The sequence below is a fragment of the Molothrus aeneus genome, chromosome 4, assembly GCF_037042795.1.
Source record: "Molothrus aeneus isolate 106 chromosome 4, BPBGC_Maene_1.0, whole genome shotgun sequence".
In the NCBI taxonomy this organism is placed as follows: Eukaryota; Metazoa; Chordata; class Aves; order Passeriformes; family Icteridae; genus Molothrus; species Molothrus aeneus.
In genome coordinates, this window is record NC_089649.1 from 49815310 (window position 1) to 49830779 (window position 15470).

At 35.4% G+C, this 15470-nt stretch overlaps 1 protein-coding gene across 1 annotated transcript in view; it reads right to left on the minus strand.

Annotated features, from left to right (window-relative positions):
* Nucleotides 1–1078: 1078 nt before the first annotated feature.
* Nucleotides 1079–15470, minus strand: part of SLC30A9 (solute carrier family 30 member 9) — a 35113-nt gene continuing 20721 nt past the window's right edge. Inside the window, exons 16-18 of the mRNA XM_066548478.1 lie at nt 13260–13389; nt 10330–10443; nt 1079–8847 (exon numbers count right to left, since the gene is read on the minus strand). Coding sequence (XP_066404575.1) covers nt 8803–8847; nt 10330–10443; nt 13260–13389 — 289 coding nt within the window. The 3' untranslated portion in view covers nt 1079–8802. The remainder of the gene's footprint in view (nt 8848–10329; nt 10444–13259; nt 13390–15470) is intronic.

Sequence of the window (15470 nt, forward strand, 5' to 3'; positions counted from 1 at the left end):
TCAATAGTAGAGCAGAAAAAGTCTAATTAAACCTTTCAAAAATGCTTGGTAGCAATGTGATTGAAAAGCTGCAATTCTTCTTCCAAAATTATGTGAGAACCTCAAAGAGCCAAAACCTGAACTGCTTATTGATGGAAAGAGGGAATTGTTATTTGCTAAAGGATAATCCAAAGAAGCAGAGCAGCAAGTTCCAACACAGTCTCTTGACAAACAGAATGTCAAGGAAACACCTGAGGTATCTTTCCCACTTACAGCATCAGGAAGATTGTTCCAGGCTGAGACATTTTCATGGAAAAAGTTGACCTTGGCATAGTTCTAAACCCACCAAATGCTAGCCAGAGTACCACTGCACATCTCCCTCAATGATCCAGAAGTGTCCAATTACCTACTCATCAGATGGAGCACCCAGAACACAGATTTTGGAATTAGTCTTCTACACCTATAACCCTTGTTTTGGACCACCTGGAAACTGAGATTCTACAGTAAAGGTCAAAACAATGAAATCAGTGCAAAGCATAAAGGCAAAGGAGCAGAATGAGTTCAAGCCACAGCCTTACTGGAAAGTCTTTCTTTCCTCAAGGTTTCCAAGTTGTCCAAATTCATTAGCATCTTCTTTCACAGTATTTAATTTTTATTTTTGCTGAGATGCTGAGAAAGTTGTCTATCATGAGAAACATCAGTGAGTACAAATCTGCAGCCAAAGATATCTATGTACAGTTACAAGATGCAGAGACAGAAGTTCATATATGAATGCATTTTTATGTGCATCAAATTCAAGATGGATTTTCTTTGTGACTGCCTTGGATAAAAATAAAACCCCCAAATTTAAACCCTAAGCTTAATGCTTTGTGTCTCCAGAATAGCCTGATTTAATAGCAAACTGCTGTTGAATCAGTATTTGGGGTAAAAAAATATTTCTCTAAAACACTGAATATCAGTTTACACTAGAGCAATGAATAACATTTCAGTCACCTCAGATGGTAGAAAGAGAACCTAGAAAAGATCTTACTAAGCTCCAATTCAGCATCAGAACTGAAGTCTAAATTAAAAAAATTAATAAAATCACAAAGAGCTTGGGTAAATCAATACACGTAATTTATTGGGAGCTGAGCTGTCACAACTTCTGTGAAAAAAGAAACTATGTCCCTTTTCCTAGGGTTTTCAAAAAAAGTTTAATTCAAACACTAAAGGAAGGTTTACTTTTCATGATCTTTTAATAAGTCCCTCATAAAAATATTTGCAAAGACAGACAAAACTCATTCTTGAACAGGATTTTTAAGATCACCTTCAACCAGCTGACTGCAAGGTCCCACTTCAGCCCATTACCCCCAGTTTAACACAATTATTTTGGAATGACCTTTCAATAAATGCCAGACTGCAAATAAAGAAAGGATTTTGAACATTCCCGGTCACATCACGTGAAATGACAGAGCTCTCTCTCTCCCTCTTTCAAAGTGCCTGAGACCACTTGCTTGGTTATTCCAAGAGCCCAAAGACAGCCCAGTATTTGAACTTGACCTCAAATAGACAAGAGATGAGGCCTGAAGTCTGTCACTTCTCTGTTCAGGTGGATCTTATGCCATTTGTTTCATTAGAGAAAAAAAAGCAAGCACAACAAAACCATAGGAAACCAACAAACTTCCCTTGAAAAGGGGTGTCTCTAAACTATGAAATGAAACATCTTTAGCAATATGGACATACAGTGCATAGCCAAAATCTTTCCTGCAATATGTTGCTTGACCACTTTATTTCTGATATCTGATACCATACAGACAAAAACCAATTTTTCAAGTTTCTCCACTTCATCAGCCAGATTTTGGACATTTTTGACTCTTCTTTCCAACCACATAAATTTTTTTAGCCCAATTAGAAGCAGTTCTTCCCATAAATGGATAAATAAGCTGTTTTATTGGTATTAGTGATAAAAAGTGGCACTTAAGTGTACCAGACAGTACATTAAATCCTTTCTAAGCTGACTAATTTCAAGCTTTTTCTTAAGAGGCTTGGACAGCTTTGCTGGGATTGTGAAGCTATGGTTACTATGCAAGCCTAACACATAAATCCAACCTCTTCAAGGAATTCTTCACACCCTTGGCTGTACACAGACATGCAACCCATCTGTAGTACTACCTTTCGTCACGTCACCCTCACACCTGGATCAGGACAGGCAGTCCAAACCGGAGCCAGTGCCACTGGGGCCTCTGAGCCAGGCCAAAAGTTTTCCCAGCACTGGGGAAGGAACCACCCTCTTTGAGGGAGGGAGTGAATAGGATGAAAGGCAGAGCTGCAGTGAGGTTGAGAGAACAAACACAGAGCTTGGCCAGCCTGGGCATGCTGCTCCCTCACTGGGCACATGCTCTTGAACAGTGTGTGCCAGCGTTGTGAAGGCAGAGTGCATAACCAGCACACATAGATGGACAGAACCTGTGTTTTGTTTTGCATCCATAAAATAGTTATATGCAATGGGAATTCAGAAACACAGCAAATCATCAGCTGCCTAAAGCCAGTGTTATTGCTTACTTTTCTAATACATATAAAATTGCTTAAATTAACAGAACACGACCCTTACTGGCTATGTAACATTTTACTGAGTAATTACAACTTCCAGCCATGATACAGAATGTACTGAATTCAAGTATAATTACAAAACAAAGAACATATGCAGGTAAGTATTCCAATGTCTACACCTCACAAATCAAAATGACTTCCCCATACTAATATGGAGTAACCAAGACACAGAATGAAAAAGCCAATACACAAAATGCAAGGCATGGAGTGGGGAGGGGGCTGGTGAATCTGATTAAAAGACTGCAAAATGGAAAAATGGATTTTGACTTTGACATTGTCCTTTGAAACTTCTACCACAAGTGAAAAATCCTCACTGTTGACTTTCAAATTTAATACCATCTTGGCAATAGCCAAAATGCTTTCCAAACAGTTTAGGCATTTTTCGAACACTTTTCACACAGTCCTTCAGCATATTTAATTTGAAGAGAAACTTACAAAATCCCTTTTATATTACATCATTTACACATCATTGCTTTTTTTTCCTTCTGACTTCAGATTTGAAGCAGCTGATCACAACCTCAAAAGTTTTTAACACAGTCTAAATTTAGATTACAAAACCCAAATTTATGCTAGATTATGGACCTGTATTCCACTATTTTAACAGGCACCTCTTCCCCAGAACAGAACTTTGAATGCTGGCCATACAAAAATTTGACTGGGCTTGCTGTTAGTGTAACACTTCTAAAAAGTAACCACCACCTTTCATTTTAATTGGTGGCTTTGATTTACACAGGAAAAAAATGTCCACAAGCACGCTACGTAATACAGAATATTTTCTGCCTATCTATTATAATGTACTATAGTGTCTGTGGTATTTAAAAAACATACATCCTTTTCACATTACATTTTGAATGCTTTATCTCCTCTTCAGAATGTGATTTAATTATCCACAGACATCTCAGCAAATTGAAAAATAAAGACTAACGTATTCATCAATGACTACAGTCCACTGCAAGGATTCTGCAGACCTTAGAACAGAGCACTTCTTTTCCCACAGCACACTCAGTATGGTGCTTCAGTCATCTTCTAAAATAATCAATTAATTTTCTCTTTAATTGACTCCAGCTCCCACTTCCACAAATAACATTACTCACCCTCCACTTACCAAACACATACCTCACCAGCAAAAACTGAGATTACAACATCACCCTCAACAGCTTTCAGTGGACAAACAGGTTTGTACCTGCAAGGCTGAACACCGTAACAGGACATAGTTAGAGGCTCTGATTTTCAGTATAGGAAAAAAGAGTTTTTGCTGGGGGAATTACTCAACTATCAGAATATTGGTAAAAGAAAGAAAACATCATTCTACCTAGTTTTATACATTCTAATAAAATATCATTTCTTACTATTCTTTTCTTCTCCAATCATTACTTCTTATTTCTGGATAAGTTTTTTAGATGATTTTCATCCTTTCTTGTTTCCAGGTGCTCAATGACTTGGGTCTTTTCCTTCCTTGGATTCTTTTCTTTTAATCATATACTTCTAGTTTAATTTCTTCTGCTTCAGCAAAGCCTGCCTGACTGCAGCTTTTATAGACCATACATCCACTTAAAGCTTCTGTTTTATTTTCCTCAAAGGACATACATTTCAAAAATTGAACTACTGTGCTTTAGAGTCTGGATTCCTATTTCTTTTTTTATGTAATACAGTCTACTTTTGATCTTAATGATTTGTGTCTCACTAACAAGAAAGGAAAAATTACTTAAGCTATGCAAACCCTCTATTAAAAACAAGTCTTTTTGGTACATCTCAACTTCTCATTTACATTATGCAGGTAAACTGCAAGAGAGATGTTAGTGGTACTCTCTATTCAGAGACAACAATAAGAATAGAAGCAGCACAATACTTAAGCTAGAAGGAAAAAAAGCACATTGTCATTTTATACTCACTTCTTTAAGCCTTTGGGTATGCACAGAAGGGCAGGTTTTGTACAGGAGTCAATATTCATCAATTGTTCTACCATGCCAAAATGCCTCAAGAACATAGGACCATAAAAGGAAACACATTTTTTTCAAATCTTAAACAATATGGTGCTCTGGTTTCCTCTCTAAGGAAAACATCTAAGTCAAGTTTAGAAAAAGGATTACTTCATTGATAATTTTCAAAAATTGCCACACTTTGAATAGACAGGGGCATGAAAACTCTTTGCATGAAGACTGTATTTGATGTACTCATCACTATTAGAGCTACTTCTATAATGCATATTTTTTTCTTTGTTACAGAAAAAAAACCAGCTAAAATTATTGCAAACAAAGAGGACACAGGACTGCAATCAATGTATAATAGACAAAAGATACCTAAAAATATTCCTGTACTCTCCTTTTATCAAAGAGGGGGCAGTAGAAATCTCTCAAAAAATGAGTCTCCAGACACTGATGAAAAAGAATCTGACAGAATCAGAAAACTTGGTTTTGGCTAACATGGTTTGTAACTTTCAAAGCAGTAATCACTATTCTTAACTATTAATGAACATGAAGTACAGTACAAAATTCACAGACCAAGAGTAGAATTCACCCCTGCTTTTAAAAACATAAGATGTTCATAATAGCTTCTTCCTCAAAAAGTAAGAGTTACTTTAAAAAAAACAATAAAATCTGTGTGGGAATTCAAGGAAGGAAAAAAAATAGAGTTTAAAAAGTCGTCAGGTCAAGGATAAGTCACAGGGAATAAAGGATGTAAACTTGTCCTTGTAAAAATGTGCTCCCCCCAGTACTTCTGGAGCAGAACACAAACCACCAAACAGTCCCTGTAACACAGTAATCCACTGGGGTGTTTACTACTGGCCCTGTATCCTTCATAAATGCTTTAAAAGGGGAGGGGGAAAGGGACACCACATCAAATGCTGAATTCCAGTGTATAATGGAGACAATTTATACTTGAAGTTCATTGCTTGGGGAAAGACAATCACTTCAAATTTTTATCCTTTACAGAAAAAAAAAACTCTATAGAAAAATCCATTATTAGTATCCAGCCAACTTGGACTTCAAATACATTCAGATCATTCAGAATATTGGAACACTAAGACAAGTTTCGAAAACATTTCAAGTTTTACAGAACTATGAGTCACTGCACAGCATGTAAGAAATCTTCCACAAAGCAGAGAGGGTGGGCAGCCATACTTTGAACAAAATTTGAAAAAATAGAACCTGCAAGGTCAGTCTACAGAAATAAATTATTTTAAAACACCACAACCTTAAATGAAAAAATCCTAGGATATAACTTTATTTTTAGGTAAATCCTCACTTATTTTCTTTAAACTCTGTAAAAAAACCCATTTTGTAATTCCATTTGTGATAAAGAAAAATTCACTCCTCCACACATGTACAGTTCTTTAATCTGAGGACTCTATAATGTAAATGTAAATTTATTAGCTAATTATTTTCCTCAAAAACATTAAAATAAGAGTAAACTAAGTAGTGGACCCACATTACCTCAAAGTTTTGATTATAAAGGCAGTTAAAGAAAAAAAGCAGTAAAAATGTCATATCTCTTAAAAACAATTTGTGAATTTTAACATATAAATTAAAATGTAACAGCTTGGAATTACTATTCTTTTTGAACCTGGGAAAAGAATAGTACGAATGAATGAGTACTTCCACCATTCAATGAATCAGTACTTCCACCCAACTGCATGACATGTAAACTTCCAAGGTACTGCCAAAACCAGTCTGCCTGCCTTTTTGGAACTGGGTCCTCAGACTGGTCAACAGTAATGTACCAAAACCACTCAAGTCCTGGCATCTTGAATTTAACACATTGTGATGCTATAATCAGCAAACCAGGATACAATTAACTCAATTCTTTCTTGAATATAAACAAAAGGTGTGAATGGGTGTTCTTCTGACTCAAATAAGGACACTAAGATCAAAATTCAGATGAATTACACCTCCAGTGAATAAAAAAAAAAAACATTTTAATAGGCTTTTGGAGCAGATGCCTTGTAAGAATATAAGCTCATACCCCCTCTTGAAAATGATAGAGGAACACTTTGCTATTGAGATAACATTTACTAAGCTTGCAGGGAAAGTTCTGCCCTGTGAAAGTTCTGCACACTGACACTACTCATTCATCAGTAACTCCAGCATGCAAACCACTTGGATCACATTGGCTGTCTTCACTAACCTCTGCAGGAAGAACATTTTCCCAGTTTTACTTCTCTTCAGGTTTTTGATTTCTGAAATCTCTGGTTTATTAATGTGTTTATTCAAATTCAAAATGCATATAAATATTCCAGGGAGAAGACAACAGGTTATGCATTACCAGATTCCAGTGCTCTTCATGAATAAGACTAATACCAGGAGAGTGCACACTGAGATGAGATGAATTTTACATAGAAGGGTGAGGAGAAAGGTAAATTATTTATAATGTGCTAAAAATATGCCTTATTTATTTGATATGGGAGACTTCCAAATTACCTTTAAACTGCATTTTAAATCATCAGGCTTAAATATACTACCTAGTTTTGCAATAGGAGAAAACCAGATAAAGTAAGCCTTCTTTTGAATTAGCCATCATAAGGTAATATGCTATAAAGAAGCCATCAGTGAATAGGAATTATGGAAAAGGGTACCAAGAAGATCCTTTCACCCACAATTACTGTATGTGAAGCCCCATCTGTAACTTAACTCTGGAATGTTTTTCTACCTAAAATGACCAGCATGCAAAGTGCTTTGCAGTTGTCAAAAAGGCATGTTATTTTAAACTCTCATTGTTCATTGGTAAAGAGACACCTAGTATGAAAAAAAAATACTAAAATGCTTTTAGTCAAATCTGTACATATTGGTCTCCACAATTATTTGCTGCAATGCTTATATTATAATCTTAAATTGATTTTTGAAGACTTTTGTTTCATATCAACATTTCTTCTTTCAGCAATTCAGCCATTACTCAGCAACTGAGTTACTAGGATGGTCTTATTGCCACCTGTCACCCATGAGTAAATCTTATTTTACATTAAAGTGCATAAAGACTTTTCCTCAGTGCTACTTAAATATGGTTATTTCACTCATATTTCAACTTGCATGTTCAGTACTCATGGCCTAATTAATAAAGACTGGGTCTCAAAGAATCTGGTACAACTTGAGTACCTACTGCAAAAAGACTTGAGACAATTGTACATAGCTCTAGAATTTCACATTTCCAAGTTATAAACTAATCACTTATCTCTGGATTGTTGAGGACCACTGATAGAATTACTCTACTTTCCCAAACAAGCAAGGTCAAGTTATACAAAAATTCAGAGGAAGTGGTTCTGAATTCAGGTAATATCTAAAGGCAAATAAATTAAAAATACAATGTATTCATTTGTTTAATTATAAATAGATCATTTTTTACTATTATATATTCCAGCTACATCTCTCATATCTTCTAGCAAAGCCCATATCTGGCAATAGAGTCTATTAAAATATAAAAAGCCAAAAATGCCAGGTAACTTTTAATAAGCACTACCATAAATATCTCCCAGATCACATCTGAAGATACTTACAAATAAGAAAACAAATGTTAAAGTAGGGAAAAAACCCCAAAATTTAAAGAGAGGAAATGCACCAAGATTTGTACGCAGTAATTTTTCACAGTAACTCAATGTACTCTGGCTAAACCCACCCAGCTGGCTCCTCTCAGGTGAAAAGCCTCATCTTCCTCAAGTGCAGTAGTAATGGTGGCAAAAAACAGGTTTCTAGGTCATGGTCATTGAGATAAGGCCAGCGCCCATATGAAACAATTTATCTCATAGAAAAGAAAAACTGTGAAACAATCACATAGTTGAAATATTACAATTTAAGGTTGGCAGGTTCCACTGGAACAAACTCTTCCTATCTAATCTTAATATCTCCCAAGAACCTTTAATGATATCTTGAAAGAAACTAAAGAAGTGCAAACAGACTGCAAAGGGACACAAATGGAAAAACTACATGTGTTGTATAGTTTCAGGCAGCTGTATTTGCCTAACTAAACCTCAGGTTGTAAGTTCTGAATCACAGTAAATATTCTTGGACAGACTCTCCTGTGGAATTTAACTCAAATAGCTTTTTGAAATTGATTTTTCCATGGAAATTTTTGTCTGCGAGTCTAGCGCTCTTCCAGAAACAGAAGCAGTGCTAAGAGTCCAGGAAGCTGAGGGCAAAGGAAGCGAGGTACGGTGCTGAGGTTCTGCAATCCCAGAAGCTTTGCAGCCCTTTATGTCACTTCTTCCCACAAGGGCAGCAACCTGGAGACTTCTCCTGTTCAAGTCTACAGTATCTCCAAATCCACATGACGAACATCAGGATTTCGTTGCTGAAATAAAATTTAAAAACAATGAATTGAAAATATTCGAATACATTTTTGCACATGGTTACAAGTAATGTGTTTCTGGTATGATGTTGTCAACTGGATAACAAATTTCCTTTTTGGGTAACATAGGGACTATTTTAAAACAATAAACATTGTCCATTTTATAAGGCATTTTTGGAAGGCTAAGTCATCTTTTTATTTGAAAAATATTTTTCAACATCACAGATAAATTAGTTCTTATGCTTTATAAAGTATGGAGGTGCTCTCATTTTAGCAAGGCAGTAGAGTTTTATACAAACTGTTCAGATATGTAGACATTCAGATATCAGACATGTATATAAATATCTCACTTTCTTAAAGTTTTAACAGATACTTTCCTGAACAATGGGTAAGATTGCTGATATAATTTGTTCTCTGCCACTGAAGCTATTTATAAAAATTCAGAACACTGTTTCTATTAATAAATATGCATTTTCTGATATTATAGAAATATGTTATCACCATTACATGAATTGTACAGTCCATGAGAAAGTCATGACTTCAAAGACATCCAGCATGTGAACCTGACTAGTATATTTAGTAAAGCATATTCAATACCAACAAAATCACTACATATACATATGCCTATACCAAAAAGCAGTATCCATATTTATAAAAAATTTAGGCACGATCCTGCTCCTCAAAAAACATGCATGAAGAACTGATTCAGATGATGCAATTAAAAAAAAACCATAATATTTTGATTCTTAAACAGGGCAACCCTAGGGACAGAAACTTAAACTAGAATGTTCATGAAATATAACAAGCAAGGACAGACATGCTCTTGAGTAGCATCTCATGGCCAGAAGGAACAGTCATGGCAGGACTGCATTTGTCTGGGGGTCAGTATACTGTAGCTCTGAACTCATACCAGGAAGGTAAGACTGACAGCCCCAATATACTTACAAAATCAAAAATGGGAACAACCCTTTCTTGCATCAGCCAGAGGATATTTAAATTGCATAGTGAAAAAAAAAATATAAGACAGCTGAGAGGTTTTTGTAACGTAAAATAAACACTGTACAGCTTCAAAAAGAGTCAAAGATGTTGAGTAGCAATCCCATCACACAGAAATATTTGATACAATTCTAAGAACCAGGTAAAAAAAATTCTTTTTACAGCCAAAACAGACTTCAACAGCCTATAAATAGTCTAGCATTCTGAGAATACAGTAAAAAAGACACATTCAGGTCTATTGAATGAAAATTTTTTTCTATGTTGGTATAAAATGGAACAAAAAATTTAATAAATGGATCAGTGGAAAAGTAAGGATTTGCTGGTGGCCAGAACTTAAGATAATAATACTAGAGCAAGAAAATCTGCATTTTTAATATCAACTTCTTTCCCTCTCTCATATTTACAAATTAAATCCCAGAAAGTAGATGCAGAAATTTTGTTTAAAATAAATCACAGAATAAGCACTCACTAATAAGCAGTTAAATTTACCTTCAGGTCCTTCTCAAGTCTGTCTACTTCAGCTCCCAGCGTGTCAACGATATTCTCACCATGCTTAAGCATAAAGGCTTCTAATTCTTCAAGGGTTTTCACTTGCTGAATTTCCTAGGAAGAAATTAAATTTAAGAGATTGAGATGAGGAAAAGAAAATAAAGGAATAACACTCCAGAGGGTCTTGACATATTTCAAGAGGGAGGAAAAAAAACCTAAACAAAACACTTCAGCTTTTGCCATTTACTCTCAAAACATCATCTGTTCCTGTGTCTCAAAGACCCAGAAGAGTAGCATCTAGTTGATGAAAACAGCTGGCTCTGTCATTACACCTGCATTTAATACAAAACCTTCTTCTATCTTCAATTGATTTCCTCCTTCAAGTTTCCAAATAAGTTTAGAGAATTTCATTCATTTTCTATAAGTTTCTGAGGTATTCCTCACAGCAAGGCAGAGCAGGATATTCTTTCTCCATTTTCTACATTCACATGGAATAGGAAGAATGTAGAAAATGGAGAAAGAATATCCTGCTCTGCCTTGCTGTGTATTCTGTCTCCATTTTCTACATTCTTCCTATTCCATCACACTGTCTTCTCTGGGCATTACATTACCAACCCATCTGAAAGTCCACAAGGATTTATGACAAACACTGCTCTAAATATGACTCCTCCATAATATCAGAAACTTGAAGACAGTTGACGGGAAGTCAGACTAAGAGACCAACAGCATAAAAAAGGGAAGGAATGGGATTAAGGAAGACAGGATTTTAAACTCCACCCTCCAAAAACCCATAGACAGCAGCAGCACCAAAGCAGGTACTACAGTATTGCCATAGAATGACACAATGGTTTGGGTCAGAAAGGTCCTTAAATATCACCTAGTTGTTACCCCACTGCCATGGGCAGGGACACTTTCTGCTACACCAGGTTACTCAGGGCCCTATCCAACCCAGCTCTAAACAACTCCAGGGATGGGGCATCCACAACTTCTCTAGGCAACCTGTTCCACTGTCTCACTACCCTGGCCACCACAGTAAGAGTTTTTTCTTGTATCTACTTTATGTCTATCACCTTTCAGTTTAAAGCCATGAGCTTTCCTTAGAGGTCTCACACCAACCTGTCTGGAAACCATTTGTCCTGTAGTTTATCTCAGCTGAAGTATGTTTAGGATCAATAGGTTATTGCAAAAAGACAAACTATGAAACAACTTATTCTTCTTGTGCATACAAGTGCATGACAGCAACTTCTCTTCCCTTCTCACTACCAAGAGCAAGCTTAAAACATACCTCAACCACAATAACCCATGGCTACAATCACAGCAAGTCTAACAAGAAAAACACCAAGGTAGTCTAAATGACAGCATTTCAACAAATACTTCACAACTGTAGAAAGAATAACGTTGTCAGCAGTGCTAGTTGAATGAGCTGCTTATTTGAAAAAGTATAGGTCAAAAGGCAAGCACACTGTCTGCCTTTGACTTCAGATGGCTGAAGCCTTCTGAAAGGAGCTATCCTTCAATGACATTTTTATGGCTGACGTGAGGTTACCACATGTAACAACAATGACCTGTGAAAGAAGCAGTTGCCAACCTAGAATCAATCAGGAAGATCTTTCCCAACAACACTCGAGGTATTGTAAGAACTAGTGGAGGTTGCATGCAATTGCCAAAGGGAATAGCAGGTAAAGAATAAAAGCTAACAATGGCATGAAAAGAAGACTAGTGTACTAAAAACTGCAACAGCAAAGCAACTGGCAATATAAAATCAGGCAAACTTGCAGTGTCTCAGTGGTACAAAGCTGATAGCACTCTTCCTCTCAAAATGTATTAAATTGAAGTCCTGTAGATGAATAGGTCAGATATTGCACTATGCATACACACTCCTAATTCTTATTTTGACATTAACAGGATTTTAAAACTGGGATACTGACTTAATGATTTTAAAAATTATAATGTAAAATTTAAAAGTACACATAACTTCTAAGGCATGCTTAATAGACAGACAAAATGCAGATACCTGTATTTCATTTTGAAAGGGTAGAAAAGAAATTTTATAAACAAATGTACATAAGAAAGTTACCAGTGAAAACAAAAACATTGTCTTGTCAAAACATTCTGCTCACTTAAAGCTCTCCTTTTAATTTAGATAAATAATTATTTTCTTCATATTTAATAATTTTGCCATATAGAATACAGCAGAGAATTAGTTCTGTCTCAAAAAGAGAGCTTAAGGAAAGCTACTCTGAACTATACTGAAATCAGAGACTGACACTTACCAAAGATGGTTAATTCTTAAACATCATCAAAATGCTAAATTATAATGCAGGCAATCCATATTCACACCAAGTCTGAACAGCTGGACCTGTAAACCCTAGCACTGCACCACCAACACCCAGGGCAAATGGCTCTGTCAAAACAGATGCCTATTTGCAGGTGACAAGCTTCTAGTTTTAACTGCAGATCTTGTAATTCAAAAAATGTATTGGAACAATTATGTTCTCATTATTTTTTTTTTTCAGATCTGTATTTTCTAACAAAACAATCACAGAATCATAGAATATTGAGAGTGGAAGTGACACACAAAGGTTATTGACTTCAACACTTATATGAATGGCCAGTGCAGGGAGCAAATGCACAACCTTGGCATTATTAGCACCTGGCTCTGATCACATGAACCAATCTCAAGGGTAATGAGTTAAAAAACATCTGCCTTCCTCCTTCTCAGGCCAAAAGTAGGTCTTCTTCAGCAGCACATAATACAGATCTCTCTAAGTACATTTAAAACACTAACATAAAGCAAGAACATCTGCAACCCTTCAAAAGAAGAAATGAAATGTATCTCATCTACTTTCAAGTAGATGGTAGTAGTAGAGGTACTTGAAATTGGAAAGTATCAAATATTGGGGGTTACAAAAGCAATTTTTTCTACATACTTGTAGCAGCTGTTCAATATCTTGTTTTTCCAGGTAAGACCGAGTAACAACACGTCCATCAAAGTCTACTTCTGCCTTAAATCTCACTTTGCTCATTCCCATGTCTGTGGCTTTAACATCATGAATTGCTCTGAAACACATACATTTTTAAAGACAATGTAAAATAACATAGAACAAACCACTAGCTAGTTTGACTTCTCATGTTAACAATACTGTCACCACAAAATGATCCTGTAATTTCAAAAGGTCAGTCTTTGACAAAATAACCTCATTTTGCCCACCCACACTTCAATTAAATACTGATTTATGTTTAACTGGTTATATCACTTCCACAGATTTCTGCAACACCAACATATCTGTAAATCACTGCAACAGAAGAACAGACAACCAGAAGCATCACAGATTCAGAACTAGACTAACAGTATATTAAAAAAATTCCACAATTAAAAATGTGACAATTTCCCCATTCTGTGTTAAAAGTTTAAGTCCAACTTATTTTCCACTGCAGAGAATTTCTTGTGCATGTACATGACACTATTTAACAGCCTTTAAGTACCCTCAATTCTGAGGAAAGGAACAATAACCTGTTGAGAATTATTGAAAGGACACATTGCAATTATAGAAGTGTCCTTTCCTAAAGTTGGTAAATGCATGATCTTTTGGAGAGTTTTCAAAAATACATTTGACTCAAGAAAAAGTTATGGATATTGTGTTTGGAACTCATTTTTGATCCTTCAGAACTATTAATCACAGCTTATCAAGATACACCTGTTTGTAAATGCTGAAAATCTCTCTGTATTTAAAGGCTCCTAATAAATACTAGAACACGAAAGCTCTGTTTATATTTTGGTCCCTTGAAAAATTCTGAGTTTCTGTAGCAGAGTTTTGTTCCAGCTTGTTGGACAAATTCTAATACATGCATACAGGTAGTAAACAAGCTCTTAATTTTTCTGGGATAAAAAGCAAACTCAGGACCAAGACATACTGTGATAAATTTCAAGAGTGAAATAAACACGAAGTAAAATACTTGATTTTTTCCTAATTATACTAACAAAAACTCAGTTTATCTTCAAAGCCAAGAAAATTTTAAATTGCCACTGCAGAGCAAGTTTCCATATTTTCCCATCAAAGTCAGAAAAAATAAGTGGACACTAAAACACAGGACACAAATCACAACAGGTTCACATTTTTTAAATTCTTGCTTCTAACATTTTCAAAGTAAAACAAGTATAAAAGATTTGAAAGACTTTTAGTTTTATTAACAGAAAAATGCATTCTCGACTATTTGGTAAATTCTAACACAAGATTTAGATTCAGCAATGCAGCTCACTTGATGGAAAGTACCAAACTTTACTGAATTGTGGAACATCACAGAGTCTGTAAATTTATCATGCCCTTTGTCTTAAGCAAATTTACTCTTCCCAACTAGAAATGCTTCTTTGTATCTGAATTTTTATAAATCAGAAATAAATTCACAGGCAATGCAGGAAGAAAGCAGAAGGAATGTATGTTGGAAGGAGCCTGTTCAAATGAACAGCCAAAATAGAGCAGGAGACAGAAACTTTAAGATAAATAATCACAGGAAATTTTTACAGAATACTTCTTGTAATACTCAGGGTGGAGGAGAGGTAAGCATATTAAAAAAGAAACAGAACACTAACTAAATAGAGAGACACAAAAAAATACATCTTAGTAAATTTTTAAGCAGATGAAAAGAATCATCAGCTTACTGGTACCAATAAAGGCTTTCCAGCTCCATTCCAATTCACACAACTATTCTGTGGGAAGTTATCAAATCAAAAGAGTATTGATTGGAGCAAACTACATGGCATCAAACTACCTTATCCCAAAGAGGGTATTTAAGATAACAGATGGGATTAATAAAGAGAATTTGGAGCCATGTGATTCAAAAATGTCGAAGACATATCAAGCGCCTATCAGAACTAAGAAGATAACAAGTGGTATTTGAGATTCTCATTAAGCAGTAACCTGATAAAATTCAGTGAAATTAAGCATATTCTATAAATATGAAGGAAAACAGTCTACCTTAGTGCACATAATCTGCCCAGGAAAGATAAGACAGTGAGTCAGAAGGAAAAAAATCACTAATCATTCAAAAATACAGATGTGTATGGTAAATCTTAAGCTACAAAGGTTGCTTATGGAAGCTTCTGGATGGTTAGTAGAAACCATAAATTCTAACTAGGGAAA